At 37.5% G+C, this 25388-nt stretch overlaps 1 protein-coding gene across 5 annotated transcripts in view; it reads left to right on the top strand.

Moving 5' to 3' along the window:
- The window catches only part of OPHN1 (oligophrenin 1), a 601618-nt gene that overhangs the window by 229580 nt on the left and 346650 nt on the right, over window positions 1-25388 (top strand). For 4 of the 5 annotated variants that reach the window (XM_061178511.1, XM_061178507.1, XM_061178509.1 and 1 more), the window contains 2 exons: window positions 1784-1845; window positions 16502-16573. In XM_061178511.1, coding sequence (XP_061034494.1) covers window positions 1784-1845; window positions 16502-16573 — 134 coding nt within the window. The remainder of the gene's footprint in view (window positions 1-1783; window positions 1846-16501; window positions 16574-25388) is intronic. The other variant, XM_061178510.1, reaches the window with a different exon arrangement.

Raw genomic sequence — 25388 nt, 5'->3', positions numbered from 1 at the left:
CAGGCTCCAGACGCGCAGGCTCAGTAGTTGTGGCTCACGGGCCCATTTGCTCCGCGGCATGTGGGATCTTCCCAGACCAGGGCTCGAACTCGTGTCCCCTGCATTGGCAGGCAGATTCTCAACCACTGCGCCACCAGGGAAGCCCCGCATTTCTTTCTTCTGAGGATTAAGTTGCTGCACACACTCAGGAAAGTCACTGTTGCAAACACAGCAAATTAAAAGCTCAAACTCAGCATAAAGAAGAAAAATACCCTAATCAGAAAGAGTAAATAGGAAAAGATGAAAATATTCACTGATCTCCTGTCTCTAAATACTTTATGCTACAAAAGGAGTCAGAGATATATTTTTGTTATTCTGGCACTTTTGTGGGGAAAATCAGTTTGCCTCTAAAGGAAATGTCACAAGTGCATATAATATAGGAACATTTAAAGGAAAAGTTTGACTTCGTGAAATGTAATTGTGTCAAGCCCTTTGACTCAGGGTTTAATCCTCACAATAAATTTGTTAGGAACATGTAATTATCCCTAATTTGAATAGGAGAAAACTAAGGCTCAGAAGAGGCTAAGCAACGTGTTCAAGGTCACACAGAAAATAAATGGCAGAACTAGGTTTCAAATTCAGATCCATCTTGCTGCCAGAGCTAAGGTCTTGCCACTCTCACACTGCCCACACCTCCAGGTGGAGGTAACCAAAGAATAAGTTACTAAATAGCATCTGAATAGATGATCAAACACAGATGGGAGGAGCTGCTACTACCGGAATCTAGGCTTTTAAAATGAATCAGGCTTCATTATTCATGAGGAAAAAAATTCAAAATTCAACAATACTAAGGATGCCTCTCAGTGAGCTTTGGCTAAATGATTACATTATTTTATAAATTGAGATATTATTTACACATAAAATGCACCATTTAAAAGTGTGCAACTCAGTGGCTTTTAGTATATTCACAGAGTTGTGCAAGCATTGCTGCAATACAATTCCAGATCATTTTCACACCCCCAAAAGAAACCACAAATCCATTAGCATCAATCCCCATTCCCACCTTCCCCCTACATTCAGTGAACCACTGATTTACTTCTTGTCTCTCTGGATTTGCCTAGTCTAGACGTTTCATTTAAACAAAATCATACAATATGTGGCTTTTTGTGACTGGCTTCTTTCACTGAGCATAATGTTTTCAAAGTTATTCTATGTTGTATTGAGTATCAATCCTTTGTTTCTTTTCATTGCCACACATTGTTCTATTGTATAGCTGTATCACAACTGTTTAACCATTCAGCAATTGAAGAACACTTTCATTCTTTCCATTTACTGGCTATTACGAATAATGCAGTCAACAACATTTGTATATAATTGTTTGTGTGGATATGTTTTCAGTTCTTTAAGGAATATACCTAGGCATGGAATTGCTGAATCATGTGGTAACTCTATGTTTAACTTTTTTTTAATCTTATGCTCATTTATTTTTTTTTAGCGTTTTCCAAAGTCACCTTAAACTTATACAGTGTTATATGTTGATTATATCTCAGTACAACTGGAGGAAAAAAATTGGGGTAGGAGCATTAGCAAAACAAAAACAGGAACAAAAACAAAAGAAGAAAAAGGAAATAAATATGCAGCAGGTACTGAACTCCTTCTTCTGTTGTCCTTAGATTTGACGCCTTCCTCTAGTGGCCACATCGTCTTGGGGCACTGGTCTCTACCTCTTGTCCCATAGATTTCTGCCCACTTGCCTATTAAGTACCATGATTAATTTGGTTTATCTTTTATTCTGTCATTTCAGCCGAATCCTTCAAGGAATTTGCCGAATTGCTCAACGAAGTAGAAAACGAGAGGATGATGATGGTAGGTCATTAACACTGGGCCTAGAACCAAGATCATCTCTGATCTTGGGAATTTTTCTTGTCCTCATTGGTTGGAGTGACACTATGTTGTTTCAGTTTCTGTCTCATCATTACCTGGGTACTGTAAAGACAGGGAATCGATCTGGTTATTCTATCTCAAGTTCCCATCCTGAGAGTTTAGCATTAGGTAGAGGGAAATTAGTCTATTCATTTCAGTGAGATAAGATTTCAGAGGACATTAAATTCGACTGTTGAACATGTTGACAAAAATTGTGGTCTTTAGTGTTCTTAAACAAATTATCTATTTATTTATGTGTTTATGTGCTTTTAGAATTAATAATGTGGGCTTTATGTTTGACATATGATTGCTTTATTTAAATCTATGTGAAAACTTTTTTCCTTACATTTGAAGTCTAATTTATTAATATTAATAGACTTTAATATTTAGAGCAGTTTTCGTTTTACAGAAAAATTGAGTGGAAAGTGCAGAGAGATTTCATATACAGTTGCCCTTTGAACAACACAGGTTTGATCTGTGTGTGTCCACTTATATGTGGGTGCTTTTCAGTGAATACTACAGTACTACATGATCTGAGTTCAGTTGAATCTATTGTTGTGGAACCTCAGATACTGGAAGACTGACTGTAAAGTTATATGCAGACTTTTGACTGCACAGTGTGTGTGGGGGGTCAGTGCCCTTGACCTTTGCACTGTTCAAGGGTAAACTGTACTCCCTTTCTTCCCCCCACCCCTCCCCATACAGTTTCCTCTATTATTATCTTGCATGTGTGGTACATTTGTTTCAGTTAATGAACCAACATCAACGCAATATTATTAAGTCCATAGTTACATTAGGGTTCACTCTTTATTGAATATTTTATGGGTTTTGACAAATGCTTAATGACATATATTCACCTTCAAAGTTTCATCATAAAGAATATTTTCATGGCCCTAAAAATCCCCTGTGAGTCCCCCTTCCTTTTCTGACATCCAAACCCCTGGCAAACACTGATCTTTTTACTGTGTTTTGCCTCTTCTAGAATATCATACAGTTGGAGTCATACAGTATATAGCCTTTTCAGATTGGCTCCTTTGACTTAGCAATATGCATTTAAAGTTCCTCTGTCTTTTCATGGCTTGATAGCGCATTTCTTTTTGCCATTGAATAATATATATGCATATATTATAATATATATTCCATCATATGGATGTACCACGGTTTGTTCATCCCTACACCTATTGAAGGATATCTTGGTTACTCCCAAGTTTTGGCAATTATGAAAAACCTACCATACACATTTGTGTGCAGATTTTTGTGTGGATGTAAATTTTCAACACTTTTGATTAATTTCCAAGGAATCCAATTGCTAGATTGTGTGATATTTCTAGATTTGTAAGAAACTGCCAAACTGTCTTCCAAAGTGACTACCATTTTGCATTCTCACCAGCCTTGAATGAGAGTTATTGTTGCTCCACATGCTCACCAGCATTTGATGTTGGCTGTGTTTTGGATTTTACCCATTTTAATATGTGTGTGTAATGGTATATCTTTGCTGTTGTAATTTGTGTTTTCCTGATGACATTTGATTTGGAACATCTTTCCATATGCTTATTTCCGACCTGTAGATCATCTTTGGTGAGGTGTCTGTTCAGGTCTTTTGCCTATTTTTTAATTGGTTTGTTTGTTTTCTTATTGTTCAGTTTTAAGATTTCTTTGTATATTTTGGATGCCAGTCCTTTATCAGAAATGTGCTTTGCGGCCACAGCAACAGTCAGCTCTACCCAGCACCAGAGCCTCCCATCAAGCCTCTTAGATAGCCTCAACCACCAGAGGGCAGACAGCAGAAGCAAGAAAAACTACAATCCTGCAGCCTGTGGAACAAAAACCACATTTACAGAAAGATAGACAAGATGAAAAGGCAGAGGGCTATATACCAGATGAAGGAACAAGAAAAAACCCTAGAAAAACAACTAAATGAAGTGGAGATAGGCAACCTTCCAGAAAAAGAATGCAGAATAATGATAGTGAAGATGATCCAGGACCTCGGAATAAGAATGGAGGCAAAGATTGAGAAGATGCAAGAAATGATTAGCAAAGACCTAGAAGAATTAAAGAACAAACAAACAGAGATGACCAATACAATAACTGAAATGAAAACTACACTAGAAGGAATCAATAGTAGAATAACTGAGGCAGAAGAATGGATAAGTGACCCGGAAGAAAGAATGGTGGAATTCACTGCTGCGGAACAGACTAAAGAAAAAAGAATGAAAAGAAATGAAGACAGCCTAAGAGAAGTCTGGGACAACATTAAACACAACAACATTCGCATTATAGGGGTCCCAGAAGGAGAAGAGAGAGAGAAAGGACCAGAGAAAATATTTGAAGAGAATATAGTCGTAAACTACCCTATCATGGGAAAGGAAATAGTCACCCAAGTCCAGGAAGCACAGAGAGTCCCATACAGGATAAACCCAAGGAGAAACACACCGAGACACATAGTAATCAAATTGGCAAAAATTAAAGACAAAGAAAAATTATTGAAAGCAGGAAGGGAAAAAAGACAAATAACATACAAGGGAACTCCCATAAGGTTAACAGCTGATTTCTCAGCAGAAACTCTACCAGCCAGAAGGGAGTGGCATGATATACTTAAAGTGATGAAAGGGAAGAACCTACAACGAAGATTACTCTACCCGGCAAGGATCTCATTTAGATTTGATGGAGAAATCAAAAGCTTTACAGACAAGCAAAAGCTAAGAGAATTCAGCACCACCAAACCAGCTCTACAACAAATGCTAAAGGAACTTCTCTAAGTGGGAAACACAAGAGAAGAAAAGGACCTACAAAAACAAACCCAAAACAATTAAGAAAATGGTCATAGGAACATACATATCGATAATTACCTTAAACGTGAATGGATTAAATGCTCCTACCAAAAGACACAGGCTTGCTGAATGGATACAAAAACAAGACCCATATATATGCTGTCTACAAGAGACCCACTTTAGACCTAGGGACACATACAGACTGAAAGTGAGGGGATGGAAAAAGATATTCCATGCAAATGGAAATCAAAAGAAAGCTGGAGTAGCTATACTCACATCAGATAAAATAGACTTTAAAATAAAGAATGTTACAAGAGACAAGGAAGGACACTACATAATGATCAAGGGATCAATCCAAGAAGAAGATATAACAATTATAAATATATATGCACCCAACATAGGAGCACCTCAATACATAAGGTAACTGCTAATAGCTATAAAAGAGGAAATCGACAGTAACACAATAATAGCGGGGGACTTTAACACCTCACTTACACCAATGGGCAGATCATCCAAAATGAAAATAAATAAGGAAAGAGAAGCTTTAAATGACACAATAGACCAGATAGATTTAATTGATATTTATAGGACATTCCATCCAAAAACAGCAGATTACACGTTCTTCTCAAGTGCGCACGGAACATTCTCCAGGATAGATCACATCTTGGGTCACAAATCAAGCCTCAGTAAATTTAAGAAAATTGAAATCATATCACGCATCTTTTCTGAACACAATGCTATGAGATTAGAAATGAATTACAGGGAAAAAAACATAAAAACCACAAACACATGGAGGCTAAACAACACGTTACTAAATAACCAAGAGATAACTGAAGAAATCAAAGAGGAAATCAAAAAATACCTAGAGACAAATGACAATGAAAACACCACGACCCAAAACCTATGGGATGCAGCAAAAGCAGTTCTAAGAGGGAAGTTTATAGCTATACACGCCTACCTAAAGAAACAAGAGAAATCTCAAGTAAACAATCTAACCTTACACCTAAAGAAACTAGAGAAAGAAGAACAAACAAAACCCAAAGTTAGCAGAAGGAAAGAAATCATAAAGATCAGAGTGGAAATAAATGAAATAGAAACAAAGAAAACAGTAGCAAAGATCAATAAAACTAAAAGCTAGTTCTTTGAGAAGATAAACAAAATTGATAAGCCATTAGCCAGACTCATCAAGAAAAAGAGGGAGAGGACTCGAATCAATAAAATCAGAAATGAAAAAGAAGTTACAACAGACACCGCAGAAATACAAAGCATCCTAAGAGACTACTACAAGCAACTCTATGCCAATAAAGTGGACAACCTGGAAGAAATGGCCAAATTCTTAGAAAGATATAACCTTCCAAGACTGAACCAGGAAGAAACAGAAAATATGAACAGACCAATCACAAGTAATGAAATTGAAACTGTGATTAAAAGCTTCCAACAAACAAAAGTCCAGGACCAGATGGCTTCACAGGTGAATTCTAGCAAACATTTAGAGAAGAGCTACCACCCATCCTTCTCAAACTCTTCCAAAAAATTGCAGAGGAAGGAACACTCCCAAACTCATTCTATGAGGCCACCATCACCCTGATACCAAAACCAGACAAAGATACTACAAAAAAAGAAAATTACAGACCAATATCACTGATGAATATAGATGCAAAAATCCTCAACAAAATACTAGCAAACAGAATCCAACAACACATTAAAAGGATCATACACCACGATCAAGTGGGATTTATCCCAGGGATGCAAGGATTCTTCAATATATGCAAATCAATCAATGTGATACACCATATTAACAAATTGAAGAATAAAAACCATATGATCATCTCAATAGATGCAGAAAAAGCTTTTGACAAAATTCACCACCCATTTATGCTAAAAACTCTCCAGAAAGTGGGCATAGAGGGAACCTACCTCAACATAATAAAGACCATATATGACACACCCACCGCAAACATCATTCTCAAGGGTGAAAAACTGAAAGCATTTCCTCTAAGATCAGGAACAAGACAAGGATGTCCACTGTCACCACTATTATTCAGCATAGTTCTGGAAGTCCTAGCCACGGCAATCAGAGAAGATAAAGAAATAAAAGGAATACAAATTGGAAAAGAAAAAGTAAAACTGTCACTGTTTGCAGATGACATGATACTATACATAGAGAATCCTAAAACTGCCACCAGAAAAGTACTAGAGCTAATTAATGAATTTGGTAAAGTTGCAGGATACAAAATTAATGCACAGAAATCTCTTGCATTCCTATACACTAATGATGAAAAATCTGAAAGAGAAATTATGGAAGCACTCCCATTTACCATTGCCACAAAAAGAATAAAATACCTAGGAATAAACCTACCTAGGGAGACAAAAGACCTGTATGCAGAAAACTATAAGACACTGATGAAAGAAATTAAAGATGATACCAACAGATAGAGAGGTATACCATGTTCTTGGATTGGAAGAATCAATATTGTGAAAATGACTATACCACCCAAAGCAATCTACAGATTCAATGCAATCCCTATCAAATTACCAATGTCATTTTTTACAGAAGTAGAACAAATCATCTTAAAATTTGTATGGAGACACAAAAGACCCTGCATAGCCAAAGCAGTCTTGAGGGAAAAAAACGGAGCTGGAGGAATCAGACTCCCTGACTTCGGACTATAGTACAAAGCTACAGTAATCAAGACAATATGGTACTGGCACAAAAATAGAAACATAGATCAATGGAACAGGATAGAAAGCCCAGAGATAAACCCTGGCATCTATGGTCAACTAATCTATGACAAAGGAGGCAAAGATGTACAATGGAGAAAAGACAGTCTCTTCAATAAGTGGTGCTGGGAAAACTGGACAGCTACATGTAAAAGAATGAAATTAGAATACTCCCTAACACCATACACAAAAATAAACTCAAAATGGATTAGAGACCTAAATGTAAGACTGGACACTATAAACTGTTAGAGGAAAACATAGGAAGAACACTCTTTGACATAAATCACAACAAGGTCTTTTTTGATCCACCTCCTAGAGTAATGGAAATAAAAACAAAAATAAACAAATGAGACCTAATGAAATTTCAAAGGTTTTGCACAGCAAAGGAAACCATAAACAAGATGAAAAGACAATCCTCAGAATGGGAGAGAATATTTGCAAACGAATCAACGGACAAAGGCGTAATCTCCAAAATATATAAACAGCTCATTCAGCTCAATATTAAAGAAACAAACAACCCAATCCAAAAATGGGCAGAAGACCTAAATAGACATTTCTCCAAAGAAGGCATACAGACGGCCATGAAGCACATGAAAACATGCTCAACATCACTAATTATTAGAGAAATGCAAATCAAAACTACAATGAGGTATCACCTCACACCAGTTAGGATGGGCATCATCAGAAAATCTACAAACAACAAATGCTGGAGAGGGTGTGGAGAAAAGGGAACCCTCTTGCACTGTTGGTGGGAATGTAAATTGATACAGCCACTATGGAGAACAATATGAAGGTTCCTTAAAAAACTAAAAATAGAATTACCATATGACCCAGCAGTCCCACTACTGGGCATATACCCAGAGAAAACCATAATTCAAAAAGACACATGCACCCCAGTGTTCATTGCAGCACTATTTACAATAGCCAGGTCATGGAAGCAACGTAAATGCCCATCGACAGACGAATGGATAAAGAAGTTGTGGTATATATATACAATGGAATATTACTCAGCCATAAAAAGGAACGAAATTGAGTCATTTGTTGAGACGTGGATGGATCTAGAGACTGTCATACATAGTGAAGTAAGTCAGAAAGAGAAAAACAAATATCGTATATTAACGCATGTATGTGGAACCTAGAAAAATGATCCAGATGAACCGGGTTGCAGGGCAGAAGTTGAGACACAGATGTAGAGAACAAACGTATGGACACCAAGGGGGGAAAAGTGCAGTGGGGTGGGGGATGGTGGTGTGCTGAATTGGGCGATTGGGTTTGACATGTATACAGTGATGTGTATAAAATTGATGACTGATTTAGAAAAATAAATAAATAAATAAATAAAAATAAAGAAATGTGCTTTGCAAAAAATTTTCCAGTCTGTGGCTTATCTTTTCATTTTCTTAACAATGTCTTTTGTGGAGCAGAAGTTTTAAATTTTAATGAAGTCCAGATTATCAGTTCTTTCATAGATTGTGCTTTTGGGGTTGTATCTAAAAAATCAGCGCCAAACCAAAGGTCATTTAGATTTTCTCATATGTTATCTTCTAGGAGTTTTATAATTCTATGTTATACCTTTAGGTCTATGACCCCTTTTGAGCTAATTCTTGAGAAAGTGTAAGGATTGTCTCTAGATTCTTTTTTTTTTTTTCATGGGGATGTCTGGTTGTTTAATCACCATTTCTGAAAAGGCTGTCCTTTTTCCATTGAATTACCTTTGCTTCTTTGGCAAAGACCAATGGACTATATTTGTGTGGATCTATATCTGGGCTCTCTATTCTGTTCCATTGATCTGTTTGTCTATTTGTTCAGCAATATCACAGAATTTTTTTTTACAAAATTTAAAAAATTATTGAAGTATAGTTGATTTAAATATTGTGTTAGTTTCAGGTGTAACAGTAAAGTGATTCATGTATATATATATATATATACAAATTATTTTCCATTATCAGGTATTACAAGATGCTGCATATAGCTCCCTGTGGTATACAATAAATCCTTGTTGCTTATCTATTTTATATATAGTAGCTTGTATCTGTTAATCCTATATTCCTAATTTATCCCTCCTCCACTCCCATTCCCCTTTGGTAACTGTAAGTTTATTTTCTATGTCTGTGAGTCTGTTTCTGTTTTGTATATAGATTCATTTGTCTTATTTTTTAGCTTCCACATGTAAGTGATATCATATGATATTTATCTTTCTCTGTCTGACTTACTTCACTTAGTATGATAATCTCTAGGTCCATCCCTGTTGCTGCAAATGGCAATATTGCATTCTTTTTTATGGCTGAGTAATATTCCATTATGTGTATGTTTATATATAAATATATGTGTGTGTGTATATATATATTGATGTGTATATATATATATATATATATATATATATATGTATCACATCTTCTTAAGCCAATCATCTGTTGATGTGCACTTGGGTTGTTTTCATGTCTTGGCTATTGTAAATAGTGCTGCTGTGAACCTTGGGGTGCATGTATCTTTTCAAATTAAAGTCTTAATTTTTTTCTGGATATATGCACAGGAGTGTGATTGCTGGATCATATGGTAGCTCTATTTTTAGTTTTTTAAGGAACCTCCATACTGTTTTCCATGGTGACTGCACCAATTTACATTGCCACCAACAGTGTGTGAGGGTTCCCTTTTCTCCGCATCCTCTCCAGCATTTATTATTTGTAGACTTTTTAATGATGGCCATTCTGACCAGTGTGAGGTGATACCTCATTGTGGTTTTGATTTGCATTTCCCTAATAATTTGTGATGTTGAGCATCTCTTCTTGTGACTGTTGGCCATCTGTATGTCTTTGGAGAAATGTCTATTTAGGTCTTTTGTTCAGTTTTTAATTTTTTTTTTTGTATTAAGTTGTATCAGCTGTTTGTATAGTTTGGATGTTAACTCCTTGTCGGTCACATTGTTTGCAAATATTTTCTGCTATTCCGTAGGTTGTCTTTTCATTTTGCCAATGGTTTCCTTTGCTGTGGAAAAACTTGTAAGTTTCATTAGATCCCATTTGTTTATTTTTGCTTTTATTTCTTTTGCTTTGGGAGATTGATCTACGAAAATATTGCTATGATTCATGTCCGAGAATGTTTTGCCTATGTTCTCATCTGGAAATTTTATGGTGCCATGTCTTATATTTAGGTCTTTAAACCACTTTGTGTTTATTTTTGTATATGGTGTCAGGGAGTGTTCTAATTTAATTGATTTACATAGCTGTCCAGCTTTCCCAACACCACTTGTTGAAGAGACTGTATTTTCTCCATTGTATATTCTTGCATCCTTTGTCATAGGTTTATTGACCATATGTCTGTGGATTTATTTCTGGGCTCTCTGTTCTTTTCCACTGATCTATATATCTGCTTTTGTGCCAATACCATGCTGCTTTGATTACTGTAGGTTTGCAATGTTGTCTGAAGTCTGGAAGGTTTATACCTCCAGCTTTGTTCTTTTTCCTCAGGATTGCTTTGGCAATTCTGGGTCTTTTGTGGGTCCATATAAATTTTAGGATTATTTGTTCTAGTTCTGTGGAAAATGTTAAGGACCAATACCACACTATCTTGATTACTGTAACTTTGTAGTAAGTCTTGAAGTAGGTTATGAACTTCAGAACCTGTTTATCAATATCCACAAAACAAATTGCTGGAATTTCCATTGGAATTGCATTGAATCTATAGATGGGACAAACTGACATCTCAAAAATATTAAGTCTTACTATTCATGAACATGGGTTATCTCTCCATTTATTTAGACCTTCTTTGATTTCTTTCATCAGAGTTTTATAGTTTCCTCATAATGATCTTATAGATATTTTGTTAGATTTATTCTTAAGTATTTATATTTTTTTGTGAACTCTATTTTAACAGTTGAATAAATAATCTTTTTGTGTGGTCCCTAGACCTGTACCACCAGTGTCACCTGGGAAATTGTTAAAAATGAAGGTCCTTGGCCACACACCAGAGCTGAGACTTAAATGTAGAAGTACCTATGTTGGTCAATATTTATTTTTATTAGGAGCATGTGGGTCAGGTGGAAACAAGGACAACAAAGTGGTCTATCTTCCCTTTCTCTCATTGGATGACTTTGTATTGGCAGCTCAGTTTTGTTAAACCCATTTATTCCAATAGCAAGAGTTCTTTAATCTGTAATCACTCTTCCTTTTCAACAGGGTGGTACTGGCTTCTCAGAATACTGCTACCGTTTCATCTCAGCTCCTAGAGAGTTAGGATTGAAGGCAGGGCCCTTAAATCTGGGAAATTAGATCTTTAGGTGCTAATAGTGGCTGTGCCACTAACTTATTTGTGACTTCACACTAATCACTTTATTTCTTCTAGTCTCTCTTCCTTTATATGTAGAATGAGAAAAAATTCCCACCTTCCAAGTTTGTTGTAAGTACTCCAAATGATAAAATGAATATGGTAGGGTTTTATAATAGCAAAAAGCACTGATTATATAAATGTTTCTAGTTATCTTTTGTTGCCCCCAAGATTTGGCTTGTGGAAATTTGACTTGGGAATTTTCTTCATTTAAGAGATTTGCTTCTAATGATAGTTAAGAGAGGCCAGTATGGGTAGTTTTCCCAGAGCCTGTTAGATGCCCCACTAGCTAATCCACACTCTACTAAATATTTTCTTCTGTCATAAGAGTTTGTGGACTGCTACCGATGTTGATCTCAAAGGCATTCACCCCTATTTCATTCAGATACCACTAGAAATGTCAGCTGTACAACTCTTCAGCCCTAGTTGTTTCTTGATCTCTTTTATTTACCCGATTACAAAACTCTAAAATATTGAAGAAGGATTCACCTTTTGAGATGTTTTTCTCACCATACTTGCTGGCTGTTTTCCACAGGACTGACTCATTTTCTTCTGTCTTTAATTATGTTGTGCCCTTTTGTTCCCTCAATTCTTCAGTCATGTCTTGAGTATTGGCTCCCCATTTCCCATTTAATTATAGGAATGCTGTGTAGGTTAGGCTCAATGAAGGCCTTTTACAACATGCCAGGAATCGTTGCTTGACTGCACCTCTCTCATTTCCTGGAACTGTGGTAGAAGGACTCCTGTACCTCAATATGGTAGATGTTAAACAGCTTTTTATCATTTCTATAAAAAGAGGCCCAAAGAAGCTTTAGTAGAACATGAAGGAAGTTCATAGCCCTAGCATGTGACAACTGCAGATGTCTAGTCATTCTCATAAATGAATTTTAAATTATTGAAGAAACTATGGAGGGAATAAATGAAGAGGAGCATCCCCGCTTTTATTTCTTAAAAAGTACAGTGGGGGAGGTTGTAGTACCTCTGAAAGTGACCTTTAAAAGTCTGGATAACAGACTTTCTGTATGATTAACGATAGGAGGCTTGCCTAGATGCCTTTCTAACTCTGAAGGGGACTCTGTTGGCAATGGTAAGGTCTTTCTTTGAGGACTGCCAAGAATGACCTAAAACAGTGTACCCTTAATGCCTTCTTTTGGTAATTGGTTAACCATCAAAGATTCCTGAGCAATTCTTCACTACTGGATTGAATGCCATCTCTATTTTAGTAAGTGGCCTATCTAGTTTGGTTTTATTCAATCAGAACCAGATTTTAGATAAACTCACTAATGTGTTTAGAATGTCACTTATGCTGGGGCTTCTACTGTGTTATAGTAGGCAGGAGCTTTTGTCCTAGAGAGCTCACAAAATGAATGCAGTGATCAGAAAGGGAATAAAGGCCAAGTTTACTTAAAAGGGCTTTTCTGAGTAATTATTATATTTCTAAGGAGTTTAAAGGTAAAGCTGAATGGGAAAGAAAAAAGAGCCAATCCTCAGTGTGACATTTTCCTACATTTCTAGCTCTGTGTTCTGGCAGAAATTAGTATAATAACCAATGAATGTTAAAGAGAGGAAAAGGTTCAGAGTGTCTATTTGTGTTGTAGGAGACAGGGAGCAGTATTGCCAATGCGATTAAGGAAAACTCTCGACTCCAATTTAAGTGAACCATGTACTACTTTTCTAGACTGGGACAGGGCCAAACGTAAAAATAGTAGCCTTATGAACTCTGTGAGAAGTTACTGGCACACTTACTTATGCAAGAAAATCCCCTGCGGAACATGAAAAACTGGCACCTGTACCATCTTTGGGGTGCCTGCATATGCAAGGGCTCAGCTGAATATCCATACAGAGGCTTGACACATATTACTCTCTTTAGAAGTGGCATGTTCACTTCTTATTCAAAGACAAACTTCCTCAATGTTTCCCAATTGACTACTTTTGTGTTATCTTTGTGAAACTGGAAATAGTTTTTCTAATTATCTATTGCTACATAACACCCTATTCCAAAACGTGGTGACTTAAACTAAAACTATTTAATTTTATCTCATGGTTTTGTGGGTCAGGAATTCATGCAGGGGTCAGCTCAGAGATTCTTCTGCTCTATGTGGTGGTATTCACCTTGGAGGTGGGGTGATATGGAGGGTCCAAAGTAGCTTCACTCACATATCTGGCACCTTAGTGAGATGACTGGAAGGCTGGGCTCAGCGGGTCTTTTGACGAGAATGTCTACATTTGGCCTCTCTAGCTTGGTAGTCCCAGGGTAGTCCAACTTTTTACATTGTGGCTCAGGGCTCATGGGGAGTGTTCCAAGGGAACCAGGTGGAAGTTACTGGCCTTTTATGACCTAGCCTGGGATGTCATGTAGTATCCCTTCTGCTGTACTGTGTTTGTTCAAAGCAGTAACAAACCCACTCATATTCAAGGTAGAGGGGATGGAGACCTTCCTTCTCAATGTGAGGAGTATCATAGAATTTGTGGCCATGTTTTAAAACTTCCACAATAGTAAAGAAGAAAAATTATTCCCTGTATGTAATCTATGACACCAATAACTTAGTTTATTTCCAGGTGGGTACACAAAGTTGATATCACATAATTCACAATCCATGGAAATGTAGAGTGTATTGGGCAAAGGAGACAGGCTGGTACTTTTAGTAAGAGAATTACTGTTTTCAATCAAGGATAGTCACTGGTGTCTATTTTTGACATCATGGAGCTTTGATTGGATGAGAGTTTGCCCATTTAGTTGAACGTTGAATCATACCTGGATAGAAAATAAGTGGTCCAAAGTGCCTGTAGGACTTGGATACAATATGTATTAATGCCTCAATTTGTGTTGCTTTTTGTTGGTAGTTTAAAAATTGCTTCTTACTCTGGAGAATACAGGACTGGTGAAAACTGGCTTTCTACTCTCTATTCTATTTTTGTTATAAAGACATATCTTGTCTTACTGACACTTTGTCTCATCTGATAATGAAGCCAGTCCCTCATTTTCTTGTCTTGTAATGGATCAAAATTAAAGTGCAGCTAATTTGCACCTCTGAAGAAACAAACCCCACTTGTTGCGTTGGATAGATGAAATCTCCCAAGAGGTTTACATGAAGACAAAGCTTTGTATATCTCTACCTGTCCACTGTCCAAGGGATTCAATTTGGATATGATATTTTTATATTTCCAACACCATATTAATGCCAGTATTTTTAGTACCTGGACAGGCTGTTCCTGTCAGGTTCTGAACTTACAGTTAGTTAGTTGTTAGAAGGCCTGGTCCAGTATTCTCTGTGATGCTGTAATACACTCCTAGTTCTGACGGAAATGTTCTGGTTTTATGACACACCAGGGCAGGGCTGGAAACAATTTATACTGGGATTTTTCCTGATGCTATTCCTGCTAACTCATTTGCCTCCCATGAAATGATTTGCACTTGGTGCAATTGGACTTTTCATGTATTTTCCATTCCCTTTCTCTTCTCTTTTCCACATATACTTCAGGCTTCCTGTGTCTGTTTCTGGGCATGACCCTGGATATTTATCGATTAAAAACTCAGATCAGACTACCAGTAAAGTTACAGAGAAATGCCCCTAATGTTTCTTCTTTCATTTCCTCTCACAGCATTTGATTATTTTTTTAGGAGAAAAAGTTTATTTTTTCAAATTAAAACTTGATTCCACACCTCTCCAACTTTGGTATTAATATTATCTCTGATTTTCACAGATTTTGATTTCCATGTACAGTTATATTAATTCCCAGATACATCATAAACATTGAAAGATTTGAAAGCCATCAACTTAATCCCAATTTGCCATTATATTTTTAATGACAGAATAAAGTTTTGGTGAGTAGTTAAGGAAATGAATCCAAATGTCTAATTATACCAATAGCTCCAACTTAAAACAAGTTAAACAAAAAGCTAGAACAGTGCTTTTAAAACTTGAGTGTACACACAAATTACCTAGGGTCCTTGTTAAAATAAGGATTCTTATTTGATAGGTCTGGGGTGGAGGCTGAGATTCTGCATTTCTAACAAGATCCCAGGTGATGCTGCTGCTGCTGGTTAGTGGGCCATATTTTGAGTAGCAAGGATCCAGAAGATTTTTTGAAACCCTTGTTAATTTAAGCGAAATGTTCACTTTAACATTTCTTCATAAACCAGTTTGCATAAAGCTAGGTCAGTTACTCAACTGCTCCAGGGTTAGGGAGTAATTCCCTCATTAAATCCAAGATGCCATTGATTGCTAGATGAGTCATTATTTTATGTGCTGCTAAGAAGGGAAAACACTGACAAACTATGATGCATGGTGATTTCAGAAATGTTAAAATATGAATCTTAGAATTCAAGAAATTGGGTGGTTTCTCTGACTCCTTCCCAGTTTCCACAATGAGTGTTTACTCTGTGCTAGGTACTTTGTCTACAAGATAGGTGCTGTGATGATCCTATTTGACAAAGGTTTGGAGTGGCAAATTACTTTAAGTGGCACAGCTGGAATTTGAACCCCGGTTTCTATGACTGGAGAACCCACACTCTCATCTTCTCCCCCACAGGAAGGGCTCTTGTCCTTGAGAAAAATGCTCCCCCGTGCTGTCTCCCATGGTATTCACTTAAGGTAATCGTCAAAGCATTTGTTTTTAAAAGACCAATATGGGAAAAACAGTAACAAAACCCAACAAACCAGCAAACTAGTTAACATTTTGCAGGATGGTGTATTACAAGGAAATACCCTAGTAACGATGAATGTTGAATCTGAACCTTGCTAATCTACAAGTTATTTTGCGTGTTCTTTCTTTTTCTCTAGGTACACAATGCTAGTGATTTGCTGATCAAACCCCTGGAAAATTTCCGGAAGGAACAAATAGGCTTCACAAAGGTACATTTTCTCTACATGTATAAGATATTTTTTATAGCAGTTGAGTAGTTGTTTGGGCTACCACCCTTCACTCTTCAGGGGTGAGGAGGATTCGTCTCTATAGGAAAACTCATTATCAAAAAAAGTGAGACAATCTGGATTTGGCTCCTGACTGTGCTTCCAACTAGCTCTGTAACTGTGGACAAGACACTTCTTTTGGAGCTTCAGTTTCTCCATATGGAAAATGGGGAGCTTGATAAATAGCTATTATTTAAAGGTGACTTATCATGTGATGAGCCCCGGGCTAGGTGTTTTACATTCATTCTCTAATCACAACAACCCTGTGAGGTTCTGGTATTAACCGCATTTTACAAATCACGCAACTGAGGTTTGAACAAGATAAAGAACATGATCAAAGTTATAGGTATATAGTTAGGAATTAACAGTTGACAAGATTTAAACCTGAGGATCTATTTAGCTTCAAATCCCACATTCTTTCTATTAAACTATTCTGTCTAGATCTATGCTGTCCAATAAGGTAGACACAAGCTATATAAAGAAAATAAAATTAACAACTCAGTTTCTCAGTCATGCTAGTCACATTTCAAATGCTCAGTGAGTCACATGTGGCTAGTGGCTACTGTATTGGACAGGGCAGCATTGTACCAGATAATGTCAGATTCCCATGGATCTCTCTGATTCCCCAGTGTCTCATGAAGGGGTATGAGTAATTGTCAAGTTTATTCTTTACATCTAGGTGTAGGCCTATCTTGTGAGCTCCAGTATGTATGTAACATGTGACCAAGACAGCCTACCAGAACTAAATGTAGATTCTTGACCAAGCATCTGGCCCTTTTAGGACTAAGAACACACTGCACAGTGGTTATCATATGGAATACCTTGACAAGCATTTTGGATGAGGCTATGAAAGTAGCAAGTTATGAGAAGAAAGAGCAGACTAGTGGATGTGCTTTCCATTGCCTGGTATCATCAGTCAGGTTGACATGGCATTATGTGAGTAACTGGCATTCAAGCAAAGTGAGTTCTCTGGATAGGCCAGCAATTCTGGATTCTACTCAGTTCATCATTAAATACTTAATTGGGAAAATGTATAATTGAAGGAAAAAAGAGCCTTTAAAATCACAAGTGTGGTATGAAAATAATTAGCTACTTGTTAAGTGACATGACAGTTGTTAACATAACACTGATTAAGGGGATGAAGAAGGACAGATGATGGGAAAACCCTTACATCTGGTTTTCTTTCATTCCCGGTGAGAATAGGAAAAATGAAAGTAAGAATATGCTTCAGTGGTTGACTTCATGTCATCTAAGGGAAAGGAAAAAAATTTCTGTTATGTAATTCCTATGTCCCATGCCTGGGCTGGGGATTTTACATATTCAGTCTTCCTTAATTCTTACAGTAAACCTGTGAGGTAGGATGTATATTATTCACTATCCCAATGAAGAAACTGAGCCTCAGAAAGGTGAAATTCCTATTAGTCTTTTTTTTTTTTTAAGTGGCTAATACAATATAATATTCCATTAAATAGCTGTGCCATAACCCATTAATGCATTTCTCAATTGTTGGTCATTTAGGTTTTTTCTGTTTTTTTTTTTTACTATCATAAAAAAACATTGTGATGAACATCCTTTTACATACAGATTTCCAAACTTGTCTAATCATCTCCTTAAGATACATTCCTGACGTGATATTGATGGATCATATGCATGTTTCTATTTTTTTTTTCAAAATGCACCGTTTAAAAAAATTTTTTTTATACAGCAGGTTCTTATTAGCTATTTCATACATGTTAGTGTATGTATATCAATGCCAATCTCCCAATTCATCCCCCCACATTCCCCCCTTGGTTTCCATACGTTTGTTCTCTACATCTGTGTCTCTATTTCTGCCTTGTAATGCAGTTCATCTGTACCATTTTTCTAGATTCCATATATATGTGTTAATGTACGATATTTGTTTTTCTCTTTCTGAATTGCTTCACTCTGTATGACAGTCTCTAGCTCCATCCACGTCTCTACAAATGACCCAATTTCGTTCCTATTTGTGGCTGAGTAATATTCCATTGTATATATTTACCACAACTTCTTTATCCATTCATCTGTCAATGGGCATTTAGGTTGCTTCCATGACCTGGCTATTGTAAATAGTGCTGCAATGAACAATGAACATGTGTCTTTTTGAATTATGGTTTTCTTGGGGTATATGCCCAGTAGTGGAATTGCTGGGTCATATGGTAATTCTATATTTAGTTTTTTAAGGAACCTCCGTACTGTTCTCCATAGGGGCTGTATCAATTTACTTTCCCACCAACAATGCAAGAGGGTTCCCTTTTCTTCACACCCTCTCCAGCATTCGTTGTTTATATATTTTCTGATGATGCCTATTCTAACTGGTGTGAGGTGATACCTCATTGTAGTTTTGATTTGCATTTCTCTAATAATTAGTGATGTTGAGCAGCTTTTCATGTGCCTCTTGGCCATCTGTATGTTTTCTTTGGACAAATGTCTATTTAGATCTTCTATCCATTTTTTGATTGGGTTGTATGTTTCTTTAATATTGAGCTGCATGAGCTGTTTATATATTTTGGAGATTAATCCTTTGTCTGTTGATTCATTTGTAAATATTATCTCCCATTCTGAAGGTTGTCTTTTTGCCTTGTTTATAGTTTCCTTTGCTGTGCAAAAGTTTTTAAGTTTCATTAGGTCCCATTTGTTTATATTTGTTTTTATTTCCATTACTCCAGGAGGTGGGTCAAAAAAGATCTTGCTGTGATTTATGTCCAACAGTGTTCTTTCTATGTTTTTCTCTATGAGTTTTAAAGTGTCCGGTCTTATATTTAGGTCTTTAATCCATTTTGAGTTTATTTTTGTGTATGGTGTTAGGGAGTGTTCTGACTTAATTCTTTTCCATGTAGCTGTCCATTTTCCCAGCAAAAGTTATTGAAGAGACTGTCTTTTCTCCATTGTATATACTTGCCACCTTTGTCATAGATTAATTGACCATAGGTTTGTGGGTTTATCTCTATGCTTTCTATCCTGTTCCATTGATCTATATTTCTATGTGTGTGCCAGTACCATATTGTCTTGATTACTGTAGCTTTGTAGTATAGTCTGAAGTCAGGGAGCCTGATTCCTCCACCTCCGTTTTTTTCCCTAAAGCTTGCTTTGGCTATTCGGGGTCTTTTGTGTCTCCATACAAATTTTAATATTTTTTGTTCTAGTTCTGTAAAAAATGCCATTGGTAATTTGTTAGGGATTGCATTGAATCTGGAGATTGCTTTGGGTAGTATAGTCATTTCTCAATATTGATTCTTCCAATCCAAGAACATGGTATTCCTCTCCATCTGTTTGTGTCATCTTTGATTTCTTTCATCAGTATCGTATAGTTTTCTGAGTACAGGTCTTTTACCTCTTTAGGTAGGTTTATTCCTAGGTATTTTATTCTTTTTGTTGCAATGGTGAATGGGATTGTTTCCTTAATGTCTCTTTCTGACCTTTTGTTGTTAGTGTATAGGAATGCAAGAGATTTCTGTGCATTAATTTTGTATCCTGCAACTTTACCAAATTCACTGATTAGCTCTAGTAGTTTTCTGGTGGCATCTTTAGGATTCTTTATGTATAGTGTCATGTCATCTGCAGTGACAGTTTTACTTCTTCTTTTCCAATTTGGATTCCTTTTATTTATCTTTTTTCTCTGACTGCTGTGGCTAAGACTTCCAAAACTATGTTGAATAATAGTGGCAAGAGTGGATATCCTTGTCTTGTTCCTGATCTTAGAGCAAACACCTTCAGTTTTTCACCGTTGAGAATGATACTTGCTGTGGGTTTGTCGTATATGGCCTTTATTATGTTGAGGTAGGTTTCCTTTATGCCCACTTTCTGGAGAGCTTTTATCATAAATTGGTGTTGAATTTTTTCAAAAGCTTTTTCTGCATCTATTGAGATTATCATATGGTTTTTATACTTCAGTTTGTTATTATGGTGTATCACATTGATTGATTAGCGTATATTGAAGAATCCTTGCATCCCTGGGATAAATCCCAATTGAAATTGGTGTATGGCCCTTTTAAAGTGTTGTTGGATTCTGTTTGCTAGTGTTTTGTTGAGGATTTTTGCATCTATATTCATCAGTGATACTGGTCTGTAATTTTCTTTTTTTGCAGTATCTCTGTCTGGTTTTGGTATGAGGGGGATGGTGGCCTCGTAGAATCAGTTTGGGAGTGTTCCTTCCTCTGCAATTTTTTGGAAGAGTTTGAGAAGCATGGGTGTTATCTCTTCTCTAAATGTTTGATAGAATTCACCTGTGAAGCCATCTGGTCCTGGACTTTTGTTTGTTGGAAGAGTTTTAATCACAGTTTCATTTTCATTACTTGTGATGGATCTGTTCATATTTTCTATTTCTTCCTGGTTCAGTCTTGGAAGGTTATACCTTTCTAAGAATTTGTCCATTTCTTCCAGGTTGTCCATTTTATTGGCATAGAGTTGCTTGTAGTAGTCTCTTAGGATGCTTTGTATTTCTGCAGTGTCTGTTGTAACTTCTCCTTTTTCATTTCTAATTTTATTGATTTGAGTCCTCTCCCTTTTTTTCTTGATGAGTCTGGCTAATGGTTTATCAATTTTGTTTATCTTCTGAAGGAACCAGCTTTTAGTTTCATTGATCTTTCCTATTGTTTTCTTTGTTTCTAGTTCATTTATTTCTGCTCTGGTCTTTATGATTTCTTTCCTTCTGCTAACTTTGGGTTTTGTTTGTTCTTCTTTCTCTAGTTTCTTTTGGTGTAAGGTTAGATTGTTTGAGTTTTTTTTTCTTTGTTTTTTGAGGTAGGATTGCATTTGCTATCAGCTTCCCTCTTAGAACTGCTTTTGCTGCATCCCATAGGTTTTGGATCGTCGTGTTTTCATTGTCCTTTGTCTCTAGGTATTTTTTGATTTCTTCAGTGATCTCTTGGTTATTTAGTAACATATTGTTTAGCCTCTATGTGTTTGTGTTTTTTACGTTTTTTTCCCCTGTGATTGATTTCTAATCTCATAGAGTTGCGGTCAGAAAAGATGCTTGATACAATTTCAATTTTCTTAAATTTACCGAGGCTTGATTAGTGACCCAAGATGTGATCAATCCTGGATAAGGTTCTGTGTGCACCTGAGAAGAAAGTGTAATCTCCTGTTTTCAGATGGAATGTCCTATAAGTATCAATTAAATCATCTGGTCTATTTTGTAATTTAAAGCCTGTGTTTCCTTATTAATTTTCTTTCTGGGTGATCTGTCCATTGGTGTAAGTGAGGTGTTAAAGTCCCCTAGTATTCCTGTGCTACTGTCGATTTCCTCTTTCATAGCTGTTAGCATTTGCCTTATGTATTGAGGTGCTCCTATGTTAGGTGCATATATATTTATAATTGTTATATCTTCTTCTTGGATTGATCCCTTGATCATTATGTAGTGTCCTTCCTTGTCTCGTAACGTTCTTTATTTTAAAGTCTCTTTTATCTGGTATGAGTATTGCTATTCCAGCTTTCTTGTGATATCCATTTGCACAGAATCTTTTTCCATCCCCTCACTTTCAGTCTGTATGTGTCCCTAGGTCTGAAGTGGGTCTCTTGTAGACAGCATATATACGGGTCTTGTTTTTGTATCCATTCAGCCTGTCTATGTCTTTTGGTTGGCACATTTAATCCACTTACATTTAAAGTAATTTTCGATATGTATGTTCCTATTGCCTTTTTGTTAATTGTTCTGGGTTTGTTTTTGTAGGTCCTTTTCTTCTCTTGTGTTTCCCTCTTAGAGAAGTTCCTGTAGCATTTGTTGTAGAGCTGGTTTGGTGGTGCTGAATTCTCTTAGCTTTTGCTTGTCTGTAAAGCTTTTGATTCCTCTGTCGAATCTGAATGAGATCCTTGCCAGGTAGAATAATCTTAGCTGTCAGTTCTTCCCTTTCATCACTTTAAATATATCATGCCATTCCCTTCTGGCTTTTAGAGTTTCTGCTGAGAAATGAACTGTTAACCTTATGGGAGTTCCCTTGTATATTATTTGTCATTTTTCCCTTGTTGCTTTCAATAATTTTTCTTTGTCAAGTTTTGTCAATTTGATTACTGTGTTTCTCGGTGTTTCTCTTTGGATTTTTCCTGCCTGGGACTCTCTACGTTTCCTGGACTTGGGTGGCTTTTTCCTTTCCCATGTTAGGGAAATTTTTGATTATAATGTCTTCAAATATTTTCTCGGGTCCTTTCTCCCTCTCTTCTCCTTCTGGGGCCCCTATAATGCGAATGTTGGTGTGTTTAATGTTGTCCCAGTGGTCTCTTAGGCTGTCTTCACTTATTTTCGTTCTTTTTTCTTTATTCTGTTCCACAGCATGAATTCCACCATTCTGTCTTCCAGGTCACTTATCCATTCTTCTGCTTCCGTTATTCTGCTATGGATTCCTTCTAGTCTATTTTTCTTTTCAGTTACTGTATTGTTCGTCTCTGTTTGTTTGTTCTTTACTTCTTCTAGGTCTTTTTTAAACATTTCTTGCATCTTCTCAATCTTTGCCTCCATTCTTTTTTCGAGGTCCTGGATCATCTTCACTATCATTAGTCTGCATTCTTTTTCTGGAAGGTTGCCTATCTCCACTTCATTTAGTTGTTTTTCTGGGATTTTATCGTGTTCCTTCATCTGGTACATAGCCCTCTGCCTTTTCATTTTGTCTATCTTTCTGTGAATGTGGTTTTCGTTCCACAGGCTGCAGGATTGTAGTTCTTCTTGCCTCTGCTGTCTGCCCTCTGGTAGATGAGGCTATCTAAGAGGCTTGTGCAAGCTTCCTGATGGGAGGGCCTGGTGGTGGGTAGAGCTGGGTGTTACTCTGGTGGGCCGAGCTCAATAAAACCTTAATCTACTTGTCTGCTTATGGGTGGGGCTGGGTTCCCTTCCTGTTAGTTTTTTGGCCTGAGGCAGCCCAGCACTGGAGGCTACAGGCTCCCTGGTGGGGCCATTGGCAGACTCGGTGAGGGCTCACGCCAAGGAGCACCCCCAGAACCCCTGTTGCCAGTGTCCCATCCCTGTGGTGAACCACAGCCATCCCCCGCCTCTGCAGGAGAACCCACAACACTAGCAGGTTGTTCTGTTTCAGTCTCCTGCTTCTTCCCTCTGGGTCCTGATGCGCATACTACTTTGTGTGTGCCCTCCAAGAGTTGAGTCTCTGTTTCCCCCAGTCCTGTTGAAGTCCTGCAATCAAATCCCACTAGCCTTCAAAGTCTGATTCTCTGGGAATTCCTCCTCCCGTTGCCTGACCCCCAGGTTGGCAAGGCTGATGTGGGGCTCAGAACCTTCACTCCAGTGGGTGGACTTCTGTGGTATAATTGTTCTCTGGTTTAACCCACCCAGTGGTTATGGGATTTGATTTTCTCGTGATTGTGCCCCTCCTACCATCTCATTGCGGCTTCTCCTTTGTCTTTGCACATGGGGAATCTTTTTTGGTGAGTTCCAGTGTCTTCCTGTCAATGATTGTTCAGCAGTTAGTTGTGATTCCAGTGCTCTTCCAAGAGGGAGTGAGAGCACGTCCTTCTACTCTGCCATCTTGAACCAATCCATCTTCCTATCAGTCTTTTTTCCTACTTCTCTAACAGTGGGACCACCCTGCACACCTATAAGGAAGGTAAACAGCTCAGTGTGAGAGTGGTTTTCAAGAAACTGTCTAGAATTCTCCCAGTAGTGAAATTTAAGGTAGTAGAAACAGCACTGAGCTAAGTACTAGAAACTGTAGCTTCCAGTCTACCCCTGTATGTTATCAATTTATGGCCTCTTAGCTCCAACCCTCTTCAATACCTGTTCTGTTAAAATGGACAGAAATCCTTTAAGCATCTCTCCTTTACTATAAGCAAGATATTAAGCATTCTCAGTAGAGGGTGCTGGAGGGATATTGCAGGAGGAGGGATTGTCCTGTAGTTTCTAGCTGCTGCATAGGTGGGTTGGTAGAGAGGGAGTGAGATATCCAGTGGGGCTCTGATCCAGGCATACACCCACAGTACAGGGTCCCTCAATGACCTTGAAACCTCCACCTGGCCTGCTGATAACCTTTCTATAGGTCTTTCAATATATGTCTTTCCCTCAAGGCCTTTCCACTCATGCTGTCCTCGAGCTTCCTTCTGTAGGGCCACCACATAGCCTACCTGCTGACTGAAAGTTTATAACAGAGGTGCTGCTCTCCACTTCCTCTGCCAGCCCCCACTACCGCCTGCTTGTGCTCTGGAAGGTTCCTACTGGCCCTATGAATCTTTCCTGAAACCTCGAGTGTCCCCATCCTCTCTGTCTGCTTCACTGGTTGCTGATTCTCTGCTTCCCACCCGCACTCTGGACTTGCCTCCTGCTTACTTAGTGACTGTGGACTACCAGGCCAAAACAGCAAACTTCTCTGCTGTTCAGTGGCTTCGATTATACCTTTTCCAGTGAGATCTGAACCCCTTCCAAATTTGTCCTTCTTTGAGTACCTTCCTTCAGCCTTAGGGTACCATATATAGTTTCCTTATATCTTATGGTTAGTTTATTTTAGTTTAATAAGTTTGTAGTTCAGTAATTCTTTGTACTGGTTTCTACCTCTTGACTAGGCCTAGACTGATGCCCCCAGACTGATACACTGCTGCTAGCTGGCTCTGTGATTTTACTGGTATGTGCTTTATTAGGCCCTTACAAATATAATTATATGTTCTCATTTGAAGCCCCGGACAACCCTGTAAAGTACAGTTATTATCCCTTGTTTAGAGATGAGGAAACTAAGGTTCAGTGACCTGTGGCGTCTAAGGTCACTCGACAAGGAAGTGGCAGAGCTTGGATATGAATTCAGTTCTC

This window comes from Eubalaena glacialis, chromosome X (genome assembly GCF_028564815.1).
Source record: "Eubalaena glacialis isolate mEubGla1 chromosome X, mEubGla1.1.hap2.+ XY, whole genome shotgun sequence".
NCBI lineage: Eukaryota > Metazoa > Chordata > Mammalia > Artiodactyla > Balaenidae > Eubalaena > Eubalaena glacialis.
Note: the sequence above shows the minus strand (reverse complement) of the source record. Positions and strands in the feature narration are given on the sequence as shown.